Here is a 20431-nt window from a genome sequence, read left to right as displayed (position 1 = left end):
TGGACGGTGCCAAGCAACGTACCCTGGGAGATGGGGCATCTGCAGTGCTGCGCCCCAGCCTGGTGAGGTACTACTCATATTTACACGTTATACATCATTTGATAGCTCATTTCGAATGTTAGCATGGATGACCAGTTACTATCCCCATGATACTATTTCTTTCTCAATGATCTTTTCTTCGCCTTTTTGATTTAGACTTAGAATACCTTCAGGTGTGCTAACCACCGTCAAATTAACTCGGGTTGGTCAGTTGACTGGCCAAATAGTCAAATATTCCATGCCATTTGACTGCCTAGTCACGCTTAGTTAAACTTGCACCCTTGAAGATAATCATGTTTATTGTTTTCTGTTATGTAGCGCCAAGTAGACCTCAACCTCCCCTCCAAGGCTGCTGACTCCTACGCCCCGTCTGAAAATCCAAGCTCTCGTGCCGCGTATCAGTCCCATCCCCGACCCCGTTCCCCCAAGTATTCCTCCCCTTCCTCCACTGGCTAAGCCGTATCGAATCAAGATACCCCGGCGGCAGCCCATGGAGCCCCGGACGCACTTCTTGCTGCTCCTCGTTGACCCTTATCGTCGTTGCGTCGTCGTCGTCGTCCAACGACCCCTTCCTCAAAAACGGCCACACCGGCCGTCGCCACGTCGAAGAGGCACTCGACTCGGAGCTGCCTTTCCTCGAGTGCTCCTGCTGCTGCGCCACCGCGTCGTCCTGTGAGCGGAACCCGACAGCACCGCCGATGCTGCTGCCGCCAAACTCCGTTCGCCCATCACCATCGCCGCTCCGCTTCTTCCCCAGCAGCTGGTGCCGGTACATGACTACCCACAGCACGTTCCAGGTCCCCAGCGACCACATGAAGAGGTAGAGGAACGGGGCTGCGAAGGTGGGCTTCATGCCGAAGAATGTAAACTGTGGCGGGAAGACGCGGCCCCCGAGCGCGTAGTACACAGCAAACATGGTGATGTAGCCGCCGCCCACCACCAGCCGTGCCGCCAGCGCCGGGCGCGACCAGTGGCTCCGGCACACCCACAGCCCGTACAGGTCCAGGATAACATCGACCGAGAGTATCGTAACCAGGCCGAAAGCCTCCTTGCGATTGAGGTTGTTGCGCTCGTTGGAGATTGCGTTTAGTCTGTGATGGACCAAGGTCATAGGTTAGCCTGTTGTTTATCTCATGGTTCTCAATATGCACCCGCAAAAATCAGGCCTGACCCGAGAGTAAGGCCCCATAGGCCAGAAACCATCGTCGGACAAACCAAACACGCGAACACGACTGATAATCCAGGAAAAAAACCTACCGTTGGTTCCGCGTTGTAGTCACGGCCGGCATCGCCAAGAACATAAACATGACATAAAGCACCACCACGCACAACGCCATATGCGATAGCACATGCAGTGCCCGCATCGACACCTGCGCGAACCTGGACCGCCGCTCTTCGTCGTCGACCACGCTACGGAGGCTCCCTTTCCTCCGCTTGCTCCTCTTGCCCTTTCTCGGATCAGATTTCCATGAGCTTTCCGTCGGCGCATCCAGCGGCGGCGTCGTGTTGTACTGTGCAAACGTCGGCCACTCGTCTAGCTCGGGTTCTCGCCTGGGGGCTCCCGGGCCCGCCGATTCGGTTGTGACGCGACCTCCCCCACGGCCGCTGCTGATCGGTGTGCTGTGGGATATCATTGTCGTCGTCGGTGGCGGCCGCGGTCGCGGCACTGGCGTCGGCACAGGCCTCGCTAAGCCGGGCGAAGGATGGGACGACCCCGAGTTCCCGCGTCTATGCTCTGGCGGGAATAACGAGTAGGGCCTGGAGGGTGTCGTTGGCCACACCGGGAAATTCATCTGCGGGTTTCTCCCGGCTCCGTACTGCCTGTTCCTGGCTTCTTGCATGGCGTGAGGCGATCTCGACCCGCTCGAGATCGCTGCTGTTTGTTGGCCAGCCACGACGTCGACCCTGCCTCGGAATCGCGATAAAATGTGGTGCGATTCTATCCGCTTCCGCCGCCGCCAGGCGATTTATTCCCCGGTGATTATGGCACTATGGGCGTCGTAGTCAAATATCGCAAGGTTCGACTGTCTACAGCCCGGGACGTGGTGCGGCGACGGGCCAAGCGGAGGTGCAAATGGTCTATCGGGTGCAATGTCGTTGGCCAGACGCAATAATGAATACAAAAGAATCAAACCACCAGGATTCAAACGAAGAATAGAAGCGAAGTAGATAATAAAATTTAAAAACAACAATATAGAATGTAAACAGACTTGCTGCTGTATGGTAAAGACCTGCCCTAGGCTTGGCCGTATGTATAAAAGAAGGATTAAGACGAGATGTGATGAACTGAAAAGCACATGGCAAGACGATCAAGAGATCGATGGTTCCCAGAACCACCCGGGAAAAGAACCGGATTAACAATACATATTGCCTACCAAGGATCAAGGTGCCAGGGAAGGATAGCCGCCCGAGATCAAGTTGCGAACGCTGATAAGCAAGCAATTCAGTGGTCGCTTGCGTAGAGCTCAGGTAGCGTGGAGAATGGGTCCCATCCCTGTTCTTTTGTTTGCCTTGCACACAAAAATAATCATCAAAACCACTGTACGACAGCACGTCGTAAAGATGTGCCGCTCCCGTACCAGAAGATCGCTGGGTCGAGGGCGAAAACAGCAAAGATTTGGCGATGCAGGGAAACTGCAGCAGGAGCCCTGGAGGCCCGAGCACCAGCCGTTACCGCGTAAGGCAAGTAGTACGTGCAACAGATTTTCCGCGCAGGGATCTGCAGGGGGCGGTGTTGGCCCCCTAGAACAGCAAAGGTGAGCGGAGTTCCTCCACAAAGGATGCAATAGAAACATTAAAATATTACCAAGGTCGTGAGCCGATTGGTTTGTCACTATGGCCCATAAATCGGAAGAGAATGAGGATGAGTAAAATGCTACCGTACAAACCCATGTCGCGCGTCCCCGTGTGTGTGGCTCCCGCCCTGAGATTTGAAACCGAAAGTCGTCGTCCTCGGGACGGCTCACATGCCCGCGGTGGTGACGACGGTATGAGCGGGAACCTGTCCGTCGATGAAGATTAATTATGAAGTAAGTGTAAGTCAATACTGGCTACTATGTTGACCACTCACTAAAATAATTTTGATGCTTTTCACCATCTCAAATGGCCTGAAATCAGGCAGTCGTCGTGATGCAGACCACAGCTCACCACCCCGCCCTGTGCGTTAAGCGACCTGCACCACATAATTTCGCCTGGCAAGTGGAGGGCCGAGGAAACATGCCACACACCGTTGTGGAGGTGATGAACGTGTCAAAAGCCTGACCGTTTCTGCTTGCCCCGGATCGTTTGCCTTGACCCTTGACCCTGTCGCGTTTGTTGCAACTGTTGTCGCCAGCGATCTTGTCTTGCTCTTTCCACAAAATCTTGCACCATCCAAATTTCAAGTGGTTCAAGGTGTGGTTGAAAAAGAGCAAACTTCGATCGGTGGATGATTTACGACGGGGGACAACCAAAGATTGAGTAAACCAGGTTGCAGTTTGCCAAGCTTAGAAAAAGCAACGTACGGAAGAGTTGACATGCATTCAATTAATTGAGGCTCAACTATCGGACGAGGCCTTGGTACTGCCAAGGCAGAAGGAACTCATTGGCTCAGACTTGCCTTTACTTCGTCATTGTGATGAGTGAACTAGCAACCAAGTAAGACTCATCGTCGTAGGAAGAGGAGGGTTTCATAGCCCATCAAGAGATGCGAGAGAAACACACAACCTCAGCGCCGCGATCAGATTTTGTCTCCAGTCGCTGCTGAATCCCTCAGTACTCGGAAGTATCTGTAATTGTGTCATCACCGCCAGGATTGTAGTTACTTTGTAGGAAGAGCGGATGCGTCAACAGTCTAGCAACCAGACCACCAGGAGAATTCGAGGCATTGATACTGCATGCCTAGAGCTGTGGACCAGGGTGTATTACGTTATCAACGTCGTCCCTTTGACCTTGCTATTCTCCATCTTTGCAGTCCGGGAGCCGAATTGTATCTGTCTCAGTAGTTAGCTTTCTCTATGCATAACCGGAGAATCTATCAAAGCGACCAATACGTGACCAGGGAGTACACAGGATAAGAAGAACTGTCTATGGGAGTAGCAAAAACATACCGCACGCTTCTTTTCCCTCGCAACATTTTTGAGGCCCAGCTGTTCGGATAGAAGCCTCAAGACCCGTTTTCCGGGCTCGATGCTGTTTTCGTCAAGCTGGTCAAAGCCGAAGTCACACTTCTGCCACACTGGTAGATCAATGGCCCACTGTACAAGCCTCTCGTCAAGGAAAGGAAAGCGGACTTCCTTTCCCCAGCTTGACATGACCCTATCGTCACGGCCCAGGTTCCGCTTTCCAAGTCGTGCGACATCCAACTTGAGCTCCTCAACCAGCCCCGCATAGCCCAGACGCGAGAATGCGGTTGCGTGTCTGGTGTAGCCACCGAACAATTCGTCAGCCCCCAGACCCGAGAGAAGGATTCGCGCGGGGGTAAAGCAATCAGGCCGTTGTGTCGCATTGCCCTTGATGTCAGTCATTGAGTCACTGTTGTAGCATACACCTTGTCCACGAGCAGCAAAGTATAGGGCATAGGCAATGGAAAGATCCATCTCGGTATTGTGAGGGTGGATGAGTGAGATGACCTCAGCTCGGTGGGACGTAGTCTCTGTATAGGGGACGTTGATCTGTTTGACATGGATGAGCAAACGGAGCGTGCAAGCCGAGGTGTGGGGTTTAACAGCTAAGACTTACCGCAATGAACCGCCAGGCTCGCCCTGGGCATACTTGTAGCAGCTCAGCAAAGGATTTCCTGCCCGTGACCCTGTCTGGGCAAGCCTCATACAATTCTTCAAGCAAATCTTCCGCACTACGGTCGACTTTGCGTTGCGCGGCTGCTAGCCGAGGGTTCTCAAAGGCTACATTTAACAGATCGATGCCCTGGCTGGCTGGGAGAAGTTCGTGACAGAGCCTGGCAATAACTGTGCAGTCAAGGCCACCAGAGAACAGGACAGCAACCCTGGTGTCTGGTACTGTCGCGGAAACGACACGAGGGGGTATCGGTACGTTGAGGATGCGAAGCCTTAAAGATTCCGCAAGATGCTCATATAATGGCTGCACTGCATCCATCTCTGGCGGCGAGGTTGCTTGGGGGTCCTTAGGCAGTTCCGTGTTGAAACATCCAATACCAGAAATCTGCAAAGGTAAGTTCCGCACACAATATCAAGTCCGTCTCGGGACAAGGCGCAAACTGCCAGCTTTGGCAGAACTCACAATATCTTGCCGATGGTCGGCCGTCCAGCTATGTATCATGGGCTCGGGAAAAGAGGGCTCAAACGAGCACTTGCCCAGGTCCAGGCAGTAAATCCCATCCGCCTCAACCTCTTGCCAGGACGACAAAGAAGACTCGGCAATGCTACACAGCTTGAATCCACCGTCACTAGATGTAACTAGAGATCTCCTGCCCAGGCGATCCCTTCCGTAGTAGATCTTGTCGGTAGGCGAGTGAAAAAAGACGAAAGAAAAAGGACCTTCAATAGAGCGAAGCACATCGAGGATTCCATTCTCAGTCTCGTCCGCCGAGGTACCCGAGGTTCGGGCCAACAACTCAAACACTTGCGCGCCATCGTTGCCCTCGACGACGCGGTCGCGAATCCGCCAGGCCTCGCCATTCCAGCACAGCACGCAGCCAGAGGCTGCATCCTCAAACGGCTGTGTGGTGATAGAATCGCCACGGAGGGCGAGGACCGTCGACCTGAATGAAAGCTGCCAAGGTCCGAATCGCGCCTCGACCCTACCGAGATGATCAGGCCCGCGGCTGCACAAGCGGCGCTCCACGGCAGGATCCAAAGGACGCGACTCTGGTGAATCTGACGAGGCCGAGCGAATGCAGAAGTGTATGCCACACATTTTGCGGGTTGAAACGTCGATGGCAGCGTGGGTGTGGTGCAGTTGTTAAAGGGAGATAATAAAAAAAAAGTAAACACCGCATTCGTGATGTTGGCTGTCGCAGGCAGAACAAATCGCGACAGAGGCAGGTGGGGCGTCTGCAAGCGTTGCGTTGCTCCTTCCTCGACAAAAGACATTTTCCATTGCCTCCCACCAATGACCCAGGTCACTGGATATCAGGATAAACAGACGCTTTGGTACGTCGCAATGTGGAAAGCTCGAACAAAAATCCAAAAAAATCCAAAAAATATAGCAATTTCTGGTTTCGATCCAGAGACCTCCGGGTTATGAGCCCGGCGCGCTTCCCCTGCGCCAAATTGCTTGGTGCTTGTTGTTGAAAACCGGAGGGTTTGTGGGGTGGATAAGGGTAGTGAGCAGGTCACGTGAAAGCCACGCGTCACGCATCGATGAGCCTACCACCGAGATCAGATAACTGGGGGCACCTTGATAATATGGCTTAGGTGATCCACTTTTGGAATAAGGGACTGTCTAGGCGCCTTTGTTAAGGTACCAAAGTAGTCAGCTTATATCCATCGAAAGGGCTCGAGAAATAAGGGATATGATAATTTTTTGCATGCTGAACGACCAATAACAAATAAGGGAGACGCGCGTAGCAGTCTGTTGATGACCAGAGTTTCCATCACGGCGCGCAATCGTAAGGCCCAATGTTTTCTTATTACTATGGCCTTCGCTCGATAAATATATGCACTCACAAGTACATTTCCCAAACTCCAGATGCTCCGATAACCATGATGAATGCCCGATAGGATGAGGGAAATCCCAAGACGAAAACCAAACAGACCCGCAATTTGAAAGAATAAGAGACGGCTCTTAGGCGACTGAGGCCTGAAAAGAGCCCGCAATTATGAACCAGTAGAGAAACCCAACCCGACCAACTACTACTACACCTGCATCCAAGGGCAGGTCGTCGGACCCACTGCCTTCCGGCCTCAGCTCAACTAGACCGATGGCAAGGCCTTGTGACCCGGGCATGAGGCCGGGAGGTTGAGACCCTCGCGACGCTGCTTGGTGGCTGGGTCGAACTCGCCGTCTCTGCAGAGCTCATCCTTGGCGGCAAGCAGGAACTTGTATGCCGTCTTGATCGTGCCGTCGCTGACGCCCGCCACAACGGCAATATCCTTGGACGTGCGCGGCTCGCCAATCAGGTGAGACATCATGTAGATACAGGCGGCGGCGACTGACAGCGGCGAGCGGCCGGCCAGGTCAGCAACAGACGACGATTTGCGAGCCAAATGCATGGCCACACGCTCCGCCAAGTGAGAGACGCGGAATCCGAGAATAGAGCAGTAGCGTGTGCACAGAGACTCGGCTGTGGTTCCCTTGGTGGCCATGTCATCGTCATCATCGTCGGCCGTGGGCATCTTGTGGTCAACAGCTGCGGCGCCGCCCCGGTTCTCGTAGTTGACCTTCTTGACGTACTCTTCAAGAGCCTTGTATGTCCTTCCAATCTCCTTTTTGGAGACGTTGGTGAGTGCGTGGATCTCCCTGAATGTGCGGGGAACCTTTTCCATTCGACACGCAATGAAGATGCAGCCCGCAACTGCGGCATCGGCCGACTTGCCCTTGAGGGCCTTGGCCTCCTCGACCTCGCGGAATAGCGATTGTGCCTGTTTGATGACGTTGCCACCGCCGTGAATCTTGTCGACCAAGTCCTTGATCTTTGCCATACCGGCGTTGATGGCAGCTTGTCCCTTTTCGTTTTGGATCTTCTTGTTGGCCGCATTGAGCGACTTCATAATCTTATACGAAGCACCCTGGTCGCGGCGCATGTCGACCTTGGTCTCGAGGGCGCTGGGGCCGTAGATCTCGTTGCCAGCATCACCGACACGCGAGGGGTCATCGCCAGCCTCATCATTGGCAAACGTACGCCACTCGCTGCCCATGTCTACTATACGTGCGCCAACGACTAGGCCACATTCGGTGCACACTATGTCGCCGGATGAAACCTCCTCCTGGAGCAAGGTGGGCACGCCACAGTCGTTGCACTGCATCGTGTTGTTCAGATCGGCCTGATAAGGGTCGGCCTCGAGGCCGATGTCCGCCATGGAAGCCATCTTTGCGGCTTGACGGGTGTCCTTGCCTTCGTCCTTGGTGCGCGCTGTCGCTTGCGATTTGTTCGGCGTATTATATACCTCTTGAAGAGCCGCACGGCTTTTGCGTTTCTTGTTCCGCCGACTTGCTTTGGGTTTCGCTTTGATCGCCTTTGAGATGCGGGACTTTGGGCAGATGCCCAAATGTTGTGTTATTTGTTGTAATCTTACAGTATGAAGATCGCGTAGAAGTGGTGAAGACGTTTTGGCGACTTGGGCGTGGCCGTCGAGCGACGCCACGGCCTGCTACAGGAACGAGTGAAGAATGCGGGAGGAACAAGCCTCGAGGCGGCTGCCGTCAGCAGAAGCGAGTGTTGAGATGCTGGCAGACGAAAGATGAAAGAACAAGGCAAGGGCGGGATCCTTTGTGGTCGGCCTGGTCCGACGGAACGCACGCGGCTGCCCGCAAATGGCAACACCCCCCAGCCAAAAGCACCGCACCTCCTCAGTATGATGATGGGCGTTAATCGGCGGGTTCTTTCGTGGAGAATTGATCGGAACGAGCGTGTGGATGTATGTTGTTTGGGTAGAGATGTCGCCGTGAAGTGGCAAACAGGCAGCAGCAGTCTTGAAACGTCAAAATTCATTGCTGGGCAAATCGCCTGCAATCTGCACGATTTGTTTGCATCGATTACTCAGCTGCAGTGCTCCGTCAGAAGGCAACAGAATCCGGGGTGCCCCACTAAATAAGCTACCCTCGTACTGTACATATTGGTTACATTCAGACTAGTCTAGACTAGATAGCGTTCTTTGCCCACCTGGCAAGCTGGGTCCATGGCAAGTGGCATTTTTTATGTTTTTCGCGGCATGTGCATCAATTGTATTCGTCCTCATTCTGGCGAATCTATTTCCGCACATCTAAAATGACCACCTGAAATCAACCTTTGCGAGCTCGCAAAGCTTCTGCCAGAGAAAATGTGCTATGCGCTGTTGTTCTGTTCTGCTATTCTGCTATTCTCACAGCGTCCTGTTTTCCGTCTCAATCAGGCCTGCCCCTGAATCAACCACTCTTCCTTGGACGACCTCTTCCATGCGCTGGAGCTGTGGCTGTTCCCTTGATAGTGCTGGCTACGGCTACTTCATCCAAAGCCTTTGGTTTCCTCCCGTGCCTGGCAGGCGGACTTTTCGGCTTCTCTACCCCATTTGACGCTACAACCTTGCTGGGACGTCCTCTTGGTTTGGATTCCGTAGAGGATGTTTCCATCGCTGGTCGACCACGAGCCCTCTTGGGACCCTCTGGTGCAGGAGCTCGCGCAGGGAGTGGCCGGGGTTTCCTGCCCCCTGTTTTGGTTGAATTTGACTGCAGGTTGAGTGGCTGGCACGGGAACGATGCTGGCACTGGCTCGGATGGTGCGGCAGAATGAGCTGCTATTCTTGCGCTGCGGCGCGGCTGGTCTGCCCAGTTGTCGACGGTATTCTTCTGCGGTCGATGCTTTGCCCTTGGCAGCCTTTGTTGAACAGAAGAATTCTGCTTGGGCATTTCGACTCGATTTGCCGACTTGGGTGGGCGACCGCGCCGCTTTTCCGTCGATCCCTGCCCCTCCTGTTTCGTGCCCGTCGACTTTCTCTGACGCTTCTTAGGTGGTGGTGTGTACGTCTGTATTGGAAAAAGCGACCCCAGAGGCACCGTCAAGCCTGTTGGCGGCTGTGGGAAGAACTCTACGGGTCGCGGCTGAGGCAATGCATCAACATCCTCGAGAGCATCAACTTCCGAAGGAGTCAGCTCGGTATCTAGATCGTACGAATTGTCAGGTTCCAGATCCGAGTCTTCGTTGGGCCATCGCCAACCCGGAACGGGCCGCCCAACATAAGTCGTGTGTTGCTCCCAGTTGTCATCCCAGTGGCCTCTTTTCTTCCAGAGTTCCTTAACCGCATCGGGCTCATCCTCTCTGCAACGGCCGAGAAAAGCAAGTGGGATGCGTTCTAGCCTGTGGTTGTATTCCATCTTCTCTTGCGCCCAGAGAAACCATGGGCGCGTTATGATAAAGTTGCGGGCTTCATGTTGGGAGGCACATTTGCTGCTTCCGGGATTGGCATGAGGCGGCGGTGGGTTCTGATGCTCCCCGAACTTGCGGCCTTTACTTCGATGCGTGGCCAAGGTTGCGGGATGATCAGGGCCAAATTCCAAAGGCTCCGGCTCAAATGCCCATCTCCACCGTACTAGATTATCGTTTTCTTGACGGTTGAGCCGCCCAGGAATGCCCCATTTTGTATTCCAAAGCCCAAGATTCTGCCATCGCTTTTTGACTATGTGCCGGGCAATTATTTTGCGCCGAAGCTCCCCCTTCCCGCCGCCTTCGAGGAACCGTTCTGTCCTGGGATCGGGCCATTTGCTTCTGTAAAAATCAAGCAATAATCCTCGCTCATGATTGGATTCATCCTCGTAGCGTTTTCTCGGGTCGTAAAGGTGATGAGAATGATGGAACTGGAACGCGAGATTGTCCACATCGTCTCCGTCGAGCGGCGCATCAATCAGATCTCTGTACTCCGCCAGGATCGCCTCGCGCGGGCGCTGGCTAAGTTCAAAGTCGCGAGCTTCTTGCTCGATATCACTTTCAGTTTCGTCGTCATCTTGTGGTGGCACTTCGCGGTCGAAGCGACGATTGAGCGCCCGCTCAAGTCTATCTGGATCCGCCGCGAGATCATCAAGCGCAGGTAGTAACTGGCTGTTGATAGCGGCGGGGATCTGAGTATGCGGGTCAAAGAAAGCGGGCATTGTGTTGCTCGCGACTGAATTCGAAGGCTACAGTTACGGCAAAATCGTGCTCAGTAAAATCAAACATGGAACTGTGACACAAGCATGTCTACATCACATGCGCCAACTCCGAAAGCCAAAATAAAAACGAATGTGGTGGTGATTTGTTGGAGGAGAAAGCGAGCCAACGATTGACGCGACCTGCAGCAAGGTAGGTGAGGCGAGGTCGCTCCCGTTTGTCCGGAATAGCGCCTGAAAGCACAAGTGGAGAAACAAGGCAGGCAACTAAGATTTGCCACATGCAGTATCTCGTTTGTGACTTGCAAGAGTTGATCTTGGCGCTTATTTCCCCTCCCGTGCCCATCATGTAAGCGTGGGAAGGTGGACATTTTGACACCTACATACCTTACCTACCTACCTACCATCTTACTGAACAAGCTAAATAAATGCTGCAAACGCACATTAATCGGCGTATCGGGCATCTGCAGCTGGAGACGAAATTTCACCCTTCCCATATATTGGTATGCAGACTTGGGTAGACTTATTGCGCACACGAGTTCTACCATTGGCCAAGATGTCCGCCTCGAACCCGTCGATGGCAATGATGGTCCCGCAAATTGGCCACGAAGAACCAATGAATCAAGGGATGTTAAATTCCTAGGAACCTATTCAGGCGCGCAACAGATTCAACCCCTGTGGATGAACGGGCTTTAATCGCAGGAGCACCCTCCACAAAACCTCCACTGTGTACAGGTTCCGCTTCATCGCACCTACCTACTTCGCCCTGATTCTAAGGAACTGCCCAGGTTCACTTAAGAAGTCAAGTACGTAGGTACCTAGGTAAGAATGATAAGTCCACTTACTTCCTAGCACTTAATCTCTTTTTTCAGCCCATTATCATGTCCAAGTTAACGTACGGCCACATCACTGCCAACTCCAACTCGCAACCGATCCCACAGATCTAGAAACTCTCTAAATCTCAAAACATCCTTCAGATACAAATGGTCTGCCACGCCCGCCACATCGGCTCCGTGATCCATCAATATCTTGGCAATCTCCAACCTTGGTTCAGACAGGGGCTCGGCACGTTGTCCGTAAAAGGGGCCAGTGTCGAGCACCATGTGCAACGCCGTGGGCCCTGCAGCCTTGACTTGATGAAGCGTCGATTCCTCGTCGGTCCGTAGACGAACCAAAACACCAACATCCATCTCAGTGCTCTGCTCGACCGCGCCGACAATCAGCCGCACCATATCGGCGTTTCCCTTCATGGCGGCGATGTGGAGCGGCGTGGCCCGCCACCGCTCCCCTGCATAGAGCCCCGACGGCCTGTCGCGGTCGAAATCCATCGGCATGGACAGCGTCTGGCCCAGAGCGGCTTGTGGGTGAGCGCACAGGAGCGTCTGGGCTATTCGCAGATGGTTCTTCCATACTGCGAGGTGCAGCGGGTAAAAGCCGTGGGAGTCGACGAGGCTGGCCTTTGCGCCGTGACGCAGCAGCGCCTCGGCCGTCTCGGCGTGGCCGTTCAGGGCGGCGTGGTGCAGCGGGCTTCGATCCTTGCCGTCGAGAATATCGGCTTCGGCACCGTCGAGTCCCATCAGGATGTCGACCATGACCGTGTTTCCTCTGCGCGATGCGACGTGGATGGGCCACTGGGCGTTGGCGTTTGCAATGTTTGGGTTTGCATGGTTCTGGAGTAGAGCTCGTATCAATTCACCGGTGGCTTCGTGTAGCAGGGTGCCTGTATCGAATAGTCTGTCGGTGACGCTGTCAGTGCTGTACTTGTTGTCGATCAGGCCCGCGGCGTACAGGGCTTTGCAGATTTCTTGCGCCTGCATGCCGTATGCCTCCGGTGTCGAGCCTTCCCGAGGCAGGTGACGAGTCCAGTGAGTCTCGTCGGGGTGGGTCCTTGCGTGCTCCAAGAGGATCTTCAGCACGGCTTCTTTATGGCTCAGGGCAGTGATCAGGAAAGCATCTATGCCTCTTTTGTCAGGTATGTAGGGATTTACCCCTAGGTCCAGCAGTATCTGCGCAGCCTGCGGCGAGTGGCTCACCATCGTGGCAAGGTAGTGGAATAGAGGATCTCCAGTGACCTCTGTGTTTAGGTCGAGCCCGCTCGCCTGAAGGTGTCGAATCATGGCTTGGAATCGAGGCAGACCTTGAGGCCCTGCTTTATCCAACTCGCGGAACAAACTTATCCAATCTGGATATCTTTGTATCCCTCCCCCCTCAAAGAATTCAGCCCCATGTTGCAGAAGCAGCTCGACCATGTCGACTTCTGACTCGTCGACAGCTTTGAGCAAGATGGGATCCAGCGGAATGTTGGTCTGCAACCTAGCACCCAGCCCTCTGAGCGCCTCTGCCATTCGCCAATCCGCTATCGAAACGGCAACTGATAGAGGCGAATGTTCCGCCTCCATTGTGACAAATGACTGAGCTCCGTCTCGAAGTGCATGGCACGATGCAGTCCATTTGGCAGTACGGTTCAGATATTCCATGCCGCATTCTTGAAGAAGCAGGCGCAAGGCATTGGAAATGCTTTCCAGTGAGGTTCTGTCAGCTGTGGTAGCCTCCGGATCCTTGGAGGTTGGTTTCGAGTACCCGTAGGCAAAGTGATGCACGACCGTTCTCCCAAACTCGTCCAGGGCCTTGGGGTCCGCTCCGGCACCGATCACAAGCTTGATGAGGGCCGGGTTCCTGGTCTGCGCGGCGTAGTGTACGGTCGTCATGCCAGCCGTGTCGAAGCCGAAGCGACTTCCGAAGCCGCGATGAAGGAACTTGCGAGCTTTGAAGTTGGGCGTTCTCAGCATCCCCATGTCGACGCGGGCGCCGTGCTCGAGAAGCAGACTAACCAGGCGTATTTTCTCCTCCTCTTTGCACTTTCGCCCCAACGCGAGCACCAACGGCGGCACCGCGCCGCGTCGATACGGCATGGAACCCCGCGCATGTTGACGTCGGCGCCTCTTGTAACCAATACTCTGACGGTTTCTTCGAAGCCGTCGGCCAGCGCGCGCTGCAGTGGCGTCATGTTATTATGGTCCTTTGGGTCAACGTCTGCTCCGAACTGGATGAGGGCCTCGGCGAAGCCTGGATCTTTGCGCAGAGCTGCGAGGTGTAGAAGCGACTGCTGATGATGGTCGTCTAGTTCGACTCCCAGAGCTAAGAGAAATCGAACGACGGCAAGCTGCCCATCCCGAATGGCACTCCGCAACAACCCGACCTGCGGATACGCTTGCGGCCGGTCGGATGTCTTGCCGAATCGTGGTCGGCAATGGTGCTTGTAGTACATGCCTTCTCCCTTGTTCAAAATTCGCCAAATGTTGCCCACTGGCTGATCAGAGCTCCAGCTGCTCCACAAGTCGTCTACTTCTAGCGTGCCGCTCGTCAAAATCTCCAACAGATCATCACGTCCTGCATCGTCCCGGTCTAGCCGCATGTCGGCCACTTCTTCCAGGAGGCCGCGATCTGGCGGTGAGATCTGCTGCAGGGTGAAGCTGTCAAGACGATGCAGGGGTAGCTGCCTAACGGCCGCTTTGGTTTTGCTTTGGTGCTTGAGAAAAAGCGTGATCACGGGCAAATGATGCCTGGATGCTGCGTATCTCAAAGCGCTCCATCCGTGAGCATCCCGGTGTAGGTGCGTGGCGTTATTGTCGAGTAGCAACTTGACGGTCTGTACGTCGCCGTGGAGTGCTGCCCAAAACAAGGGCGTCCATCCAGCCGAGTCTTGGAGGTTGACCTCAGCCCCCGCTTGCAAAACGACCCGGACGACAGCTTCGCTTTGAGCAAAGGTGGCCCAGTGTAAAGCCGTCCGGCTCTGGGAATCGAGTGCGTTGATGTCGAAGCCAGCATGCAGCATCTCGGGGATTTTGTTTGGGAGGTCCCAGAATGCCGCATAGTGTATGGGAGTTTGACCTGTTGGCTTTGTGTCAAAGGCCGCAGCTCTCGGGGCCAAATCTCTGCTTGGATTCCCCAAGTATGCCACCTGGAATGCGTTAAAGCTGAGAGTTGGATTACCAATGAAGTTTTCGATCATTGCTTGGATCTTGCTGTGTGTCCCTGGCGGGCCAATATCCATGAAATGCTGCACATGAGCACGCCAGTGCTGTGTAGCGTATGCCAGAAATGGGTGATTCCTCATTCGACTCTCGGTCTCTTCTATACTTGGCGCCGGTTCCCTTGCATGGAGACTGGCGAATATATAGATCAAACAGGCCCCGGCTATATCCTCATGGGTGCGCGCGAGCCCTCGACTACGTAGCCACGTATAAACTGTGGCATGGAGCAGAGATAAGCTGCCATCTTGGGGGTTGAGGACGACAAGACCGCCACATACTCTCAAGATCATCTCTGCGGATACCATGTCCTTGTCGGCCATGGACTTTGCTTCCTGATCAACTGCTAAGCCGTGAATCAGCTCGGATGCTAGGAGTGGTCGTTCGGCCGAGGCGATCCAGTTGAGAGCGCGATGCGCCAGTGCGCTGCGAGACTTTGGCTGTGCCGAGATTCTCTCCAGCGTCGCTTCAAAGGCGGCTTCGAGGTGGGCTGGACACGACCGGAGGGCTTTTTTGATCTCGTTGGTCGTTGCGAGCTCCAGGATCTGGTTGACTAACATCTTTCCCAGGAGAAAACTGTCGAAAAGAGAATTAGTGACGAAGCCCATTTCTACCTCTTGGGACATCGGGGCTATCTTACTTTCCGTTTGACTGTTCAATTATCTCAGCCTTGAGACTGGGGTGGTGTTCCAGCAGCTCACCCACGCCGTTCTCTGCAAACCGACCAAGTACATATGTCTCGAGATTGTCTGGGTCCGGCAAGATCTCCTGGATTGATGCCAGGGGCAAAGCGGAGCGTATCTCGGGTATATCCCTACTGGTTACCATTATTCTGCAGTTTGTCTTGATGAAAGGCGCCAAAACGCCTTTCAGAACCATGGGAGTTTCTAGTTCGTCGGGCCCATCGATGACTAAAACGAAACTTTGGCCCGAGAGCACATCATTCCATATTTTTGTCAGGTCGTTCAGAGATGCTGTTTTGGTCTCTGGCTGTTGACAAGAAAACGCAATGAGAGCTTCAATCACTGTCGAGTCACCATACATGATAACTTGGTCGAGAAGACTCCTCCAAATGGCCTCCTTTGTCTGTGTTTTCCTGCTGGCAAAATTGCAGAAATAATGCAAGACCAACTGACCTTCTTTGGCGTTATCAACCAGGTGTTGAAGAACAATCGACGCAAGCACAGACTTGCCAACGCCTGGGGGTCCATGGCACCATAGTTGCTTAGAGAACCCTTTACCGTGAATCCAATCCTGGAAGGAGTCCGACTCTAGGAACCATGCTCCTGTGCCTGGGAGAGCTGTCGAGGCGGGAATGGATGCACTCTTCGGACTCTTGATCCACTCCTGCAGCTCACATCTGTTCTGCTGCAGGTTTAAATTTGTTACTTTGCCATGGGTACTTGACTTTGAAGTTGACTTTTCTGCAACAGCAGCAATGAACTTTGAAAACAACCCGCGCAATCTCTGTAGCTCTTCGATATGTTCCCGTAACCTCTCCTCTACGATCGACTCAAATACATGCTGTGAAGGTGTCGCAAGCTTAAGACGGAGGCTATCGAGCTCCTTCATGCAGTCATCAGTGACAATCTGGGGAAGTTCTGCCCCCGGGTGAGAAGGAGAACCCTTGTGGTCTTCAACCGTCCGGGCTGCTGCTTCTTTGGCTTGGGAGAGGACATCGGTCAGGGCCGAGATTTCACCAAGATATTGTTTCTGTACAATATGGGCTGATCTGATGTCGGGGATGATGTCGTTGCTAAGCTTGGTTATTCCCGTGGCAAGGCTCAGGAGGTCGGCCACACCGGTTGCGATGCTGGGAGGGTCAGCCATGCGAGCAGCTTATTGTTCTACGAGAAAAGACAAGCTGGGTAACGCCAACGGAGTCATCAAGTGAGTTTTTTGAGTGCGCTTATAGTTTTGATCGGTTTCCTTTTTGTTAAATACCTACCTGTCTTGCTATCTTACCTACCTACCTGCCCAATCGTCCTTCTGGTTGGTCCTTGGAGGCATGCCCGTCAAGGCAGGACCGCGGCACAGCCATCAAAAGGTGGTGTAGACATCAGTCACATTCCCTTGGTGCGCAAATCCCACGCTATACCTCTTGTGGCCTTGGTAAGCTCTCGGTAGCATGACTTGCATTTATGTAATGGTGAGAAATTGGCTTGGTCTTCCTGCCAGATCAATCATCTCATTACATCTTGCTGTACCTGCACACGGAAAGCCGTACCGATCACACTAACGTGGTCAGCTTGTCGACGCTAGCTGTCATTTGACGTTCAAAAGGCCCAGGAACCCTTGGAAAAACCCACCTACGGATACCCACATCGTCAATGAACTCCATCGTCAAGATAGGTTACCTACACACCCCCCCAACCCTGATCTTGACTCGGCGGCATGCATGAGTCCCACAGTAATGACGCACCAAAAACCACCACAAACGACCAACCAGAGACGACGATCCAGGTTTTTAGTTTTCCAACCGCAACTCGTTGAAGGGCAAGAAAAAAAAATTGCAGACTTTGACCCAGTTGCTTGCAGCGTGCTTCATAATAGCACCACCAAACCCCGGCATTCAACCATCCAATATCGCGGATGTAAAAGGGTGTGTCGTATAGGGGTTAGTACACTTCGTTGTGGCCGAAGAAACGCAAGTTCGAGTCTTGCCACGCCCAGAATTCCATGAGTCGGATTGGAGAACTTGCTGGCCCAACCAAGTTCTCGCATTCACTTTTGTTTTTTTTCTTTTGTTCTCAACTGCCATGTGCTTTGTGCAAACAATTCTTCCAATTTTTTCATTTTTGTTTTTCATGTTTCAGTTTTGTAACCCTCGACTATGCCCACCACTTACACTTCTACACACACCACTCATGGGCTACGACAACTGAGAACCCCAATGGTACAGCGTCCGCGCCAAATGGCTTTCTTTGTGCAACATGTCTTTGATGCTCGTTGAGGCTTCGCTGTTTGTTAACCTGCATGTATAATAAATAACCTATATATGTACGCTTTTTTCATTGATAAGTTTGTTTTATGTCGATAACGGCTTTATGTTCCACCCTCCTACCGTTTTCCATGAGAAAATAATATTGGATTTATATATTTTAACCCCTGATCAAAACGCCCCTCACATTTTGCCCATTACTATCAACCCAAGATACCAAGGGGTCACACGATGATCAACGTGTTGGCCCCCCAAAAAGAAAACCCGTACCTCACGGCAGCTTATCCCCCGTCCGAGTCGCCTGCGCAACCTTTGAGTTCGTCCTATCCTCCGCATAGCGGCGATAAACATCAATATAAGCCGCGTCGTCACTCGACGTCGCGACGACGCTCTCCCTAGCCAGGCAAGCGTCGACCCAGACCTTCCACCTCTGCGCGATCCTCTTGTCGTCGTCGTCGCCGTCGGGCATTCCGCCCCAGTTTGGCTTGTAGTGGTCCAGCAGCCACAGCCTGCGCGCAAACGGCGCCAGCGTCACGTCGACGAGGCTAAACTCGGCGCCGAGGAACCACGGCCCGCCGTCGACGGCCATGTGCTCCACCAACGTCTTGATGGGCCCGCAAAACGCCTCGCGCGCCTCCTCGGCGCCGTAGGTCGACTTGCCGGGCGTGTGCTGCAGGACCTTGTAGAAGCCGGCCACGATCTTGCCGCAGTGTTCGATCCAGATGCGGCAGCGCGCGCGCTGGTAAGGGTCACCGGGCAGGAGGGGCGGGCCGTGGGCGGACTGGTCGGCGTAGGCCTCGTCCAGGTACTCGTCGATGATGGTGCTCTCGTACAGGGGCTTGGTCTGCTGCTTGTCGCCTGTGCTGGTGGTGGCATGAGGCACGGCCAGGGTCGGGACGAGCCCGCGCGGGTTGAGGGCTAGGAAGTCGGGCGACTTGTGGTACGGGTTGATCTCGATGTACTGATACGGGATGCGCTTCTCCTCGAGCACGATCCACGACCGCTGCACAAACGGGCAGAACCAGCCCGCGTAGAGCTTGAGTGGTTGCTCGGCCGAGTGGGCCTTGGCGAGCTCGGCTGCGCGGCCGGTCGCGTGGTCGAGGATGCTGGTGTCCACGTTTGTCATGTCTTGGTTCTTGGTGGTTGATTGGATGGATATGCAGGTAGAAAATTGAAGGGGGCTTGGTCTGCGGGGAGATTCAACAGTACATACAACTGTTGTGAGGGGTTCAAGGTGGGCGATGAGAAATTGAAATGAATATTTTGCGGTCCAAGACAGTCGAGATGAGATTTATGTATAGTCGACGAAATATGGGATGAATAGATGTCGTTGATCAGAGTTTGTGCCAAGGTGCTTATATAGGTAGGTAGGTTCGCATGATGTAAATGATTTTCCGGACCCTTCGGAGACTGGTTCATGACGTTGCAATACGTCAAATTGACCAACGTCTCCTTGATTCGCTAAATCGGGATGGATGGCCAGCCATACAAATTTGCGATCTTTGGCGATCTGATCGGTCGTATGTCGACGGTTTCTAGAACTTAGGAAAGGATATATTTCGGCCAGCTTTTGGTGTTGTTCATCCATTCCTTTTATTTTCCCTTTTCTTCTTTTTGTATCCGCCTGTCGATTAATGGTACCTGGAGCGACTGACAAGCTGCTCCAGCATCGAAAATAACATCCCCAAGAGATTTAATAGCGTGTGCCAGACACAGTTTGGGTTTGTGCACCTCCTCCGTGACGGCAGGTGTCGACGGCAAGCCCTCTTCCAAGACGAGAACTTGGCCTCGAAACGAGACCTCGACTGTGACTTTTCATGCCGGACGTATTGGTGACGGGATATTAACGGTCGGAGAGACATGATTCTTTGGTCCAGCCGGAGTTGCGTTTCTGCGTTGGGATTGTGTGAAAGGACGGGGAGAGATGAGGGAGAACTGGGTATAAATGCAAAGGTCTCAAGATGCCATAGAGGACATGAAAGAAGAAAGAGGAAATCCCGTCGGCAGTCATCCGCTGCCCACAGTCATGCCCTTTTGGTTTTAAAGATGAATGTCCGGGCGGGAGTTGATGGTGGTCAGGCTCCATTCATCCACCCCCATACCGATTTGTCTACCTCCTCATCTGCGCCGGCCTGACTCTATCCTAGCCTGCCTTGTTCCTCGTTTGGCGCTTGCTAGTCCGGTTTCTGAGCTGTGCATGTGCCACAACACGAACACCCACTCACGCGGGCACCAAAGAAAGGGAGAAAGACAAAAACACGCACGCAAGAAAAGAAGGACGAACCACTTTTTTTGTCTTGCCGTGTTATACCAAGTTCTAGACCAAGGATAAGCAAGACTTGGCAGGATGAGATATGGGTGATGCCAAAACCAAAAGGATCGCAATCACAAAAGTCTGTCGTTGCAGCAAAACGCACCTCAGTGTAGCAGGCGGGAAAGTTGCGCGTGAATGAACCCCTCATTGGGTCCTCATTCTTTGGAACCCCCGCTGGGGATCCAAATCCAAACCTGCCCGCCCTGCGTGAATACCTAACGAGGAAAAGGTCGGGAAACCTAACGCAAGGCATCCTTCAGGCTATTAGTGGCGTGCAGGCGCTAGCCTTAGCGGGGAATGAGACATTGCTTACCCGGTCTGACCCACACTTGTGGTGGGGGGAGAAAGCGGGTGACCACCACCGAATCG

At 53.5% G+C, this 20431-nt stretch overlaps 8 protein-coding genes and 2 non-coding genes across 10 annotated transcripts; 2 read left to right on the top strand and 8 right to left on the bottom strand.

Annotated features, from left to right (window-relative positions):
* Positions 1-320: 320 nt before the first annotated feature.
* On the bottom strand, positions 321-2827 carry MGG_13025 (uncharacterized protein). Its single transcript, XM_003710171.1, has 2 exons — positions 1297-2827; positions 321-1130 (listed from the first exon to the last, which is right to left on the bottom strand). The coding sequence occupies exons 1-2, from the start codon at positions 1878-1880 to the stop codon at positions 371-373; spliced, it is 1344 nt and encodes a 447-aa protein (XP_003710219.1). The 5' UTR covers positions 1881-2827; the 3' UTR covers positions 321-370.
* MGG_15179 (uncharacterized protein) lies at positions 2602-3929 on the top strand (the record flags this gene model as incomplete). Its single annotated transcript, XM_003710170.1, has 3 exons — positions 2602-2728; positions 2850-3068; positions 3157-3929. The coding sequence occupies 2 exons, from the start codon at positions 2602-2604 to the stop codon at positions 3059-3061; spliced, it is 339 nt and encodes a 112-aa protein (XP_003710218.1). The 3' UTR covers positions 3062-3068; positions 3157-3929.
* On the bottom strand, positions 2845-6095 carry MGG_05371 (uncharacterized protein). Its single transcript, XM_003710169.1, has 4 exons — positions 5278-6095; positions 4759-5199; positions 4128-4691; positions 2845-4010 (listed from the first exon to the last, which is right to left on the bottom strand). Exons 1-4 carry the CDS (start codon positions 5911-5913, stop codon positions 3942-3944), a joined length of 1710 nt encoding a protein of 569 aa, XP_003710217.1. The 5' UTR covers positions 5914-6095; the 3' UTR covers positions 2845-3941.
* Positions 6096-6202: 107 nt separating this feature from the next.
* On the bottom strand, positions 6203-6274 carry MGG_20079. Its single transcript has one exon. It is a non-coding gene; the product is annotated as a tRNA-Met (tRNA).
* Positions 6275-6911: 637 nt separating this feature from the next.
* Positions 6912-8027, bottom strand: MGG_05370 (transcription initiation factor IIB; the record flags this gene model as incomplete). Its single annotated transcript, XM_003710168.1, has 1 exon — positions 6912-8027. One exon carries the CDS (start codon positions 8025-8027, stop codon positions 6912-6914), a length of 1116 nt encoding a protein of 371 aa, XP_003710216.1.
* Positions 8028-8309: 282 nt separating this feature from the next.
* MGG_13024 (uncharacterized protein) lies at positions 8310-8839 on the bottom strand (the record flags this gene model as incomplete). The annotated part of the gene is made up of 2 exons (XM_003710167.1): positions 8310-8630; positions 8822-8839. The coding sequence occupies 2 exons, from the start codon at positions 8837-8839 to the stop codon at positions 8310-8312; spliced, it is 339 nt and encodes a 112-aa protein (XP_003710215.1).
* Positions 8840-9063: 224 nt separating this feature from the next.
* On the bottom strand, positions 9064-10779 carry MGG_05369 (uncharacterized protein; the record flags this gene model as incomplete). The annotated part of the gene is made up of 1 exon (XM_003710166.1): positions 9064-10779. One exon carries the CDS (start codon positions 10777-10779, stop codon positions 9064-9066), a length of 1716 nt encoding a protein of 571 aa, XP_003710214.1.
* A 753-nt stretch (positions 10780-11532) lies between these two features.
* On the bottom strand, positions 11533-13571 carry MGG_05368 (uncharacterized protein; the record flags this gene model as incomplete). The annotated part of the gene is made up of 2 exons (XM_003710165.1): positions 11533-11556; positions 11676-13571. The coding sequence occupies 2 exons, from the start codon at positions 13569-13571 to the stop codon at positions 11533-11535; spliced, it is 1920 nt and encodes a 639-aa protein (XP_003710213.1).
* A 3836-nt stretch (positions 13572-17407) lies between these two features.
* Positions 17408-17479, top strand: MGG_20078. The gene has a single exon. It is a non-coding gene; the product is annotated as a tRNA-His (tRNA).
* Positions 17480-17693: 214 nt separating this feature from the next.
* Positions 17694-20270, bottom strand: MGG_05367 (glutathione transferase omega-1). The gene has a single exon (XM_003710164.1). It carries the CDS (start codon positions 18872-18874, stop codon positions 18020-18022), a length of 855 nt encoding a protein of 284 aa, XP_003710212.1. The 5' UTR covers positions 18875-20270; the 3' UTR covers positions 17694-18019.
* Positions 20271-20431: the final 161 nt, after the last annotated feature.

Source organism: Pyricularia oryzae, chromosome 1 (genome assembly GCF_000002495.2).
Source record: "Pyricularia oryzae 70-15 chromosome 1, whole genome shotgun sequence".
NCBI lineage: Eukaryota > Fungi > Ascomycota > Sordariomycetes > Magnaporthales > Pyriculariaceae > Pyricularia > Pyricularia oryzae.
The sequence above is the reverse complement of the archived record's forward strand: the minus strand, read 5'-3'. Positions and strand labels throughout refer to the sequence as shown.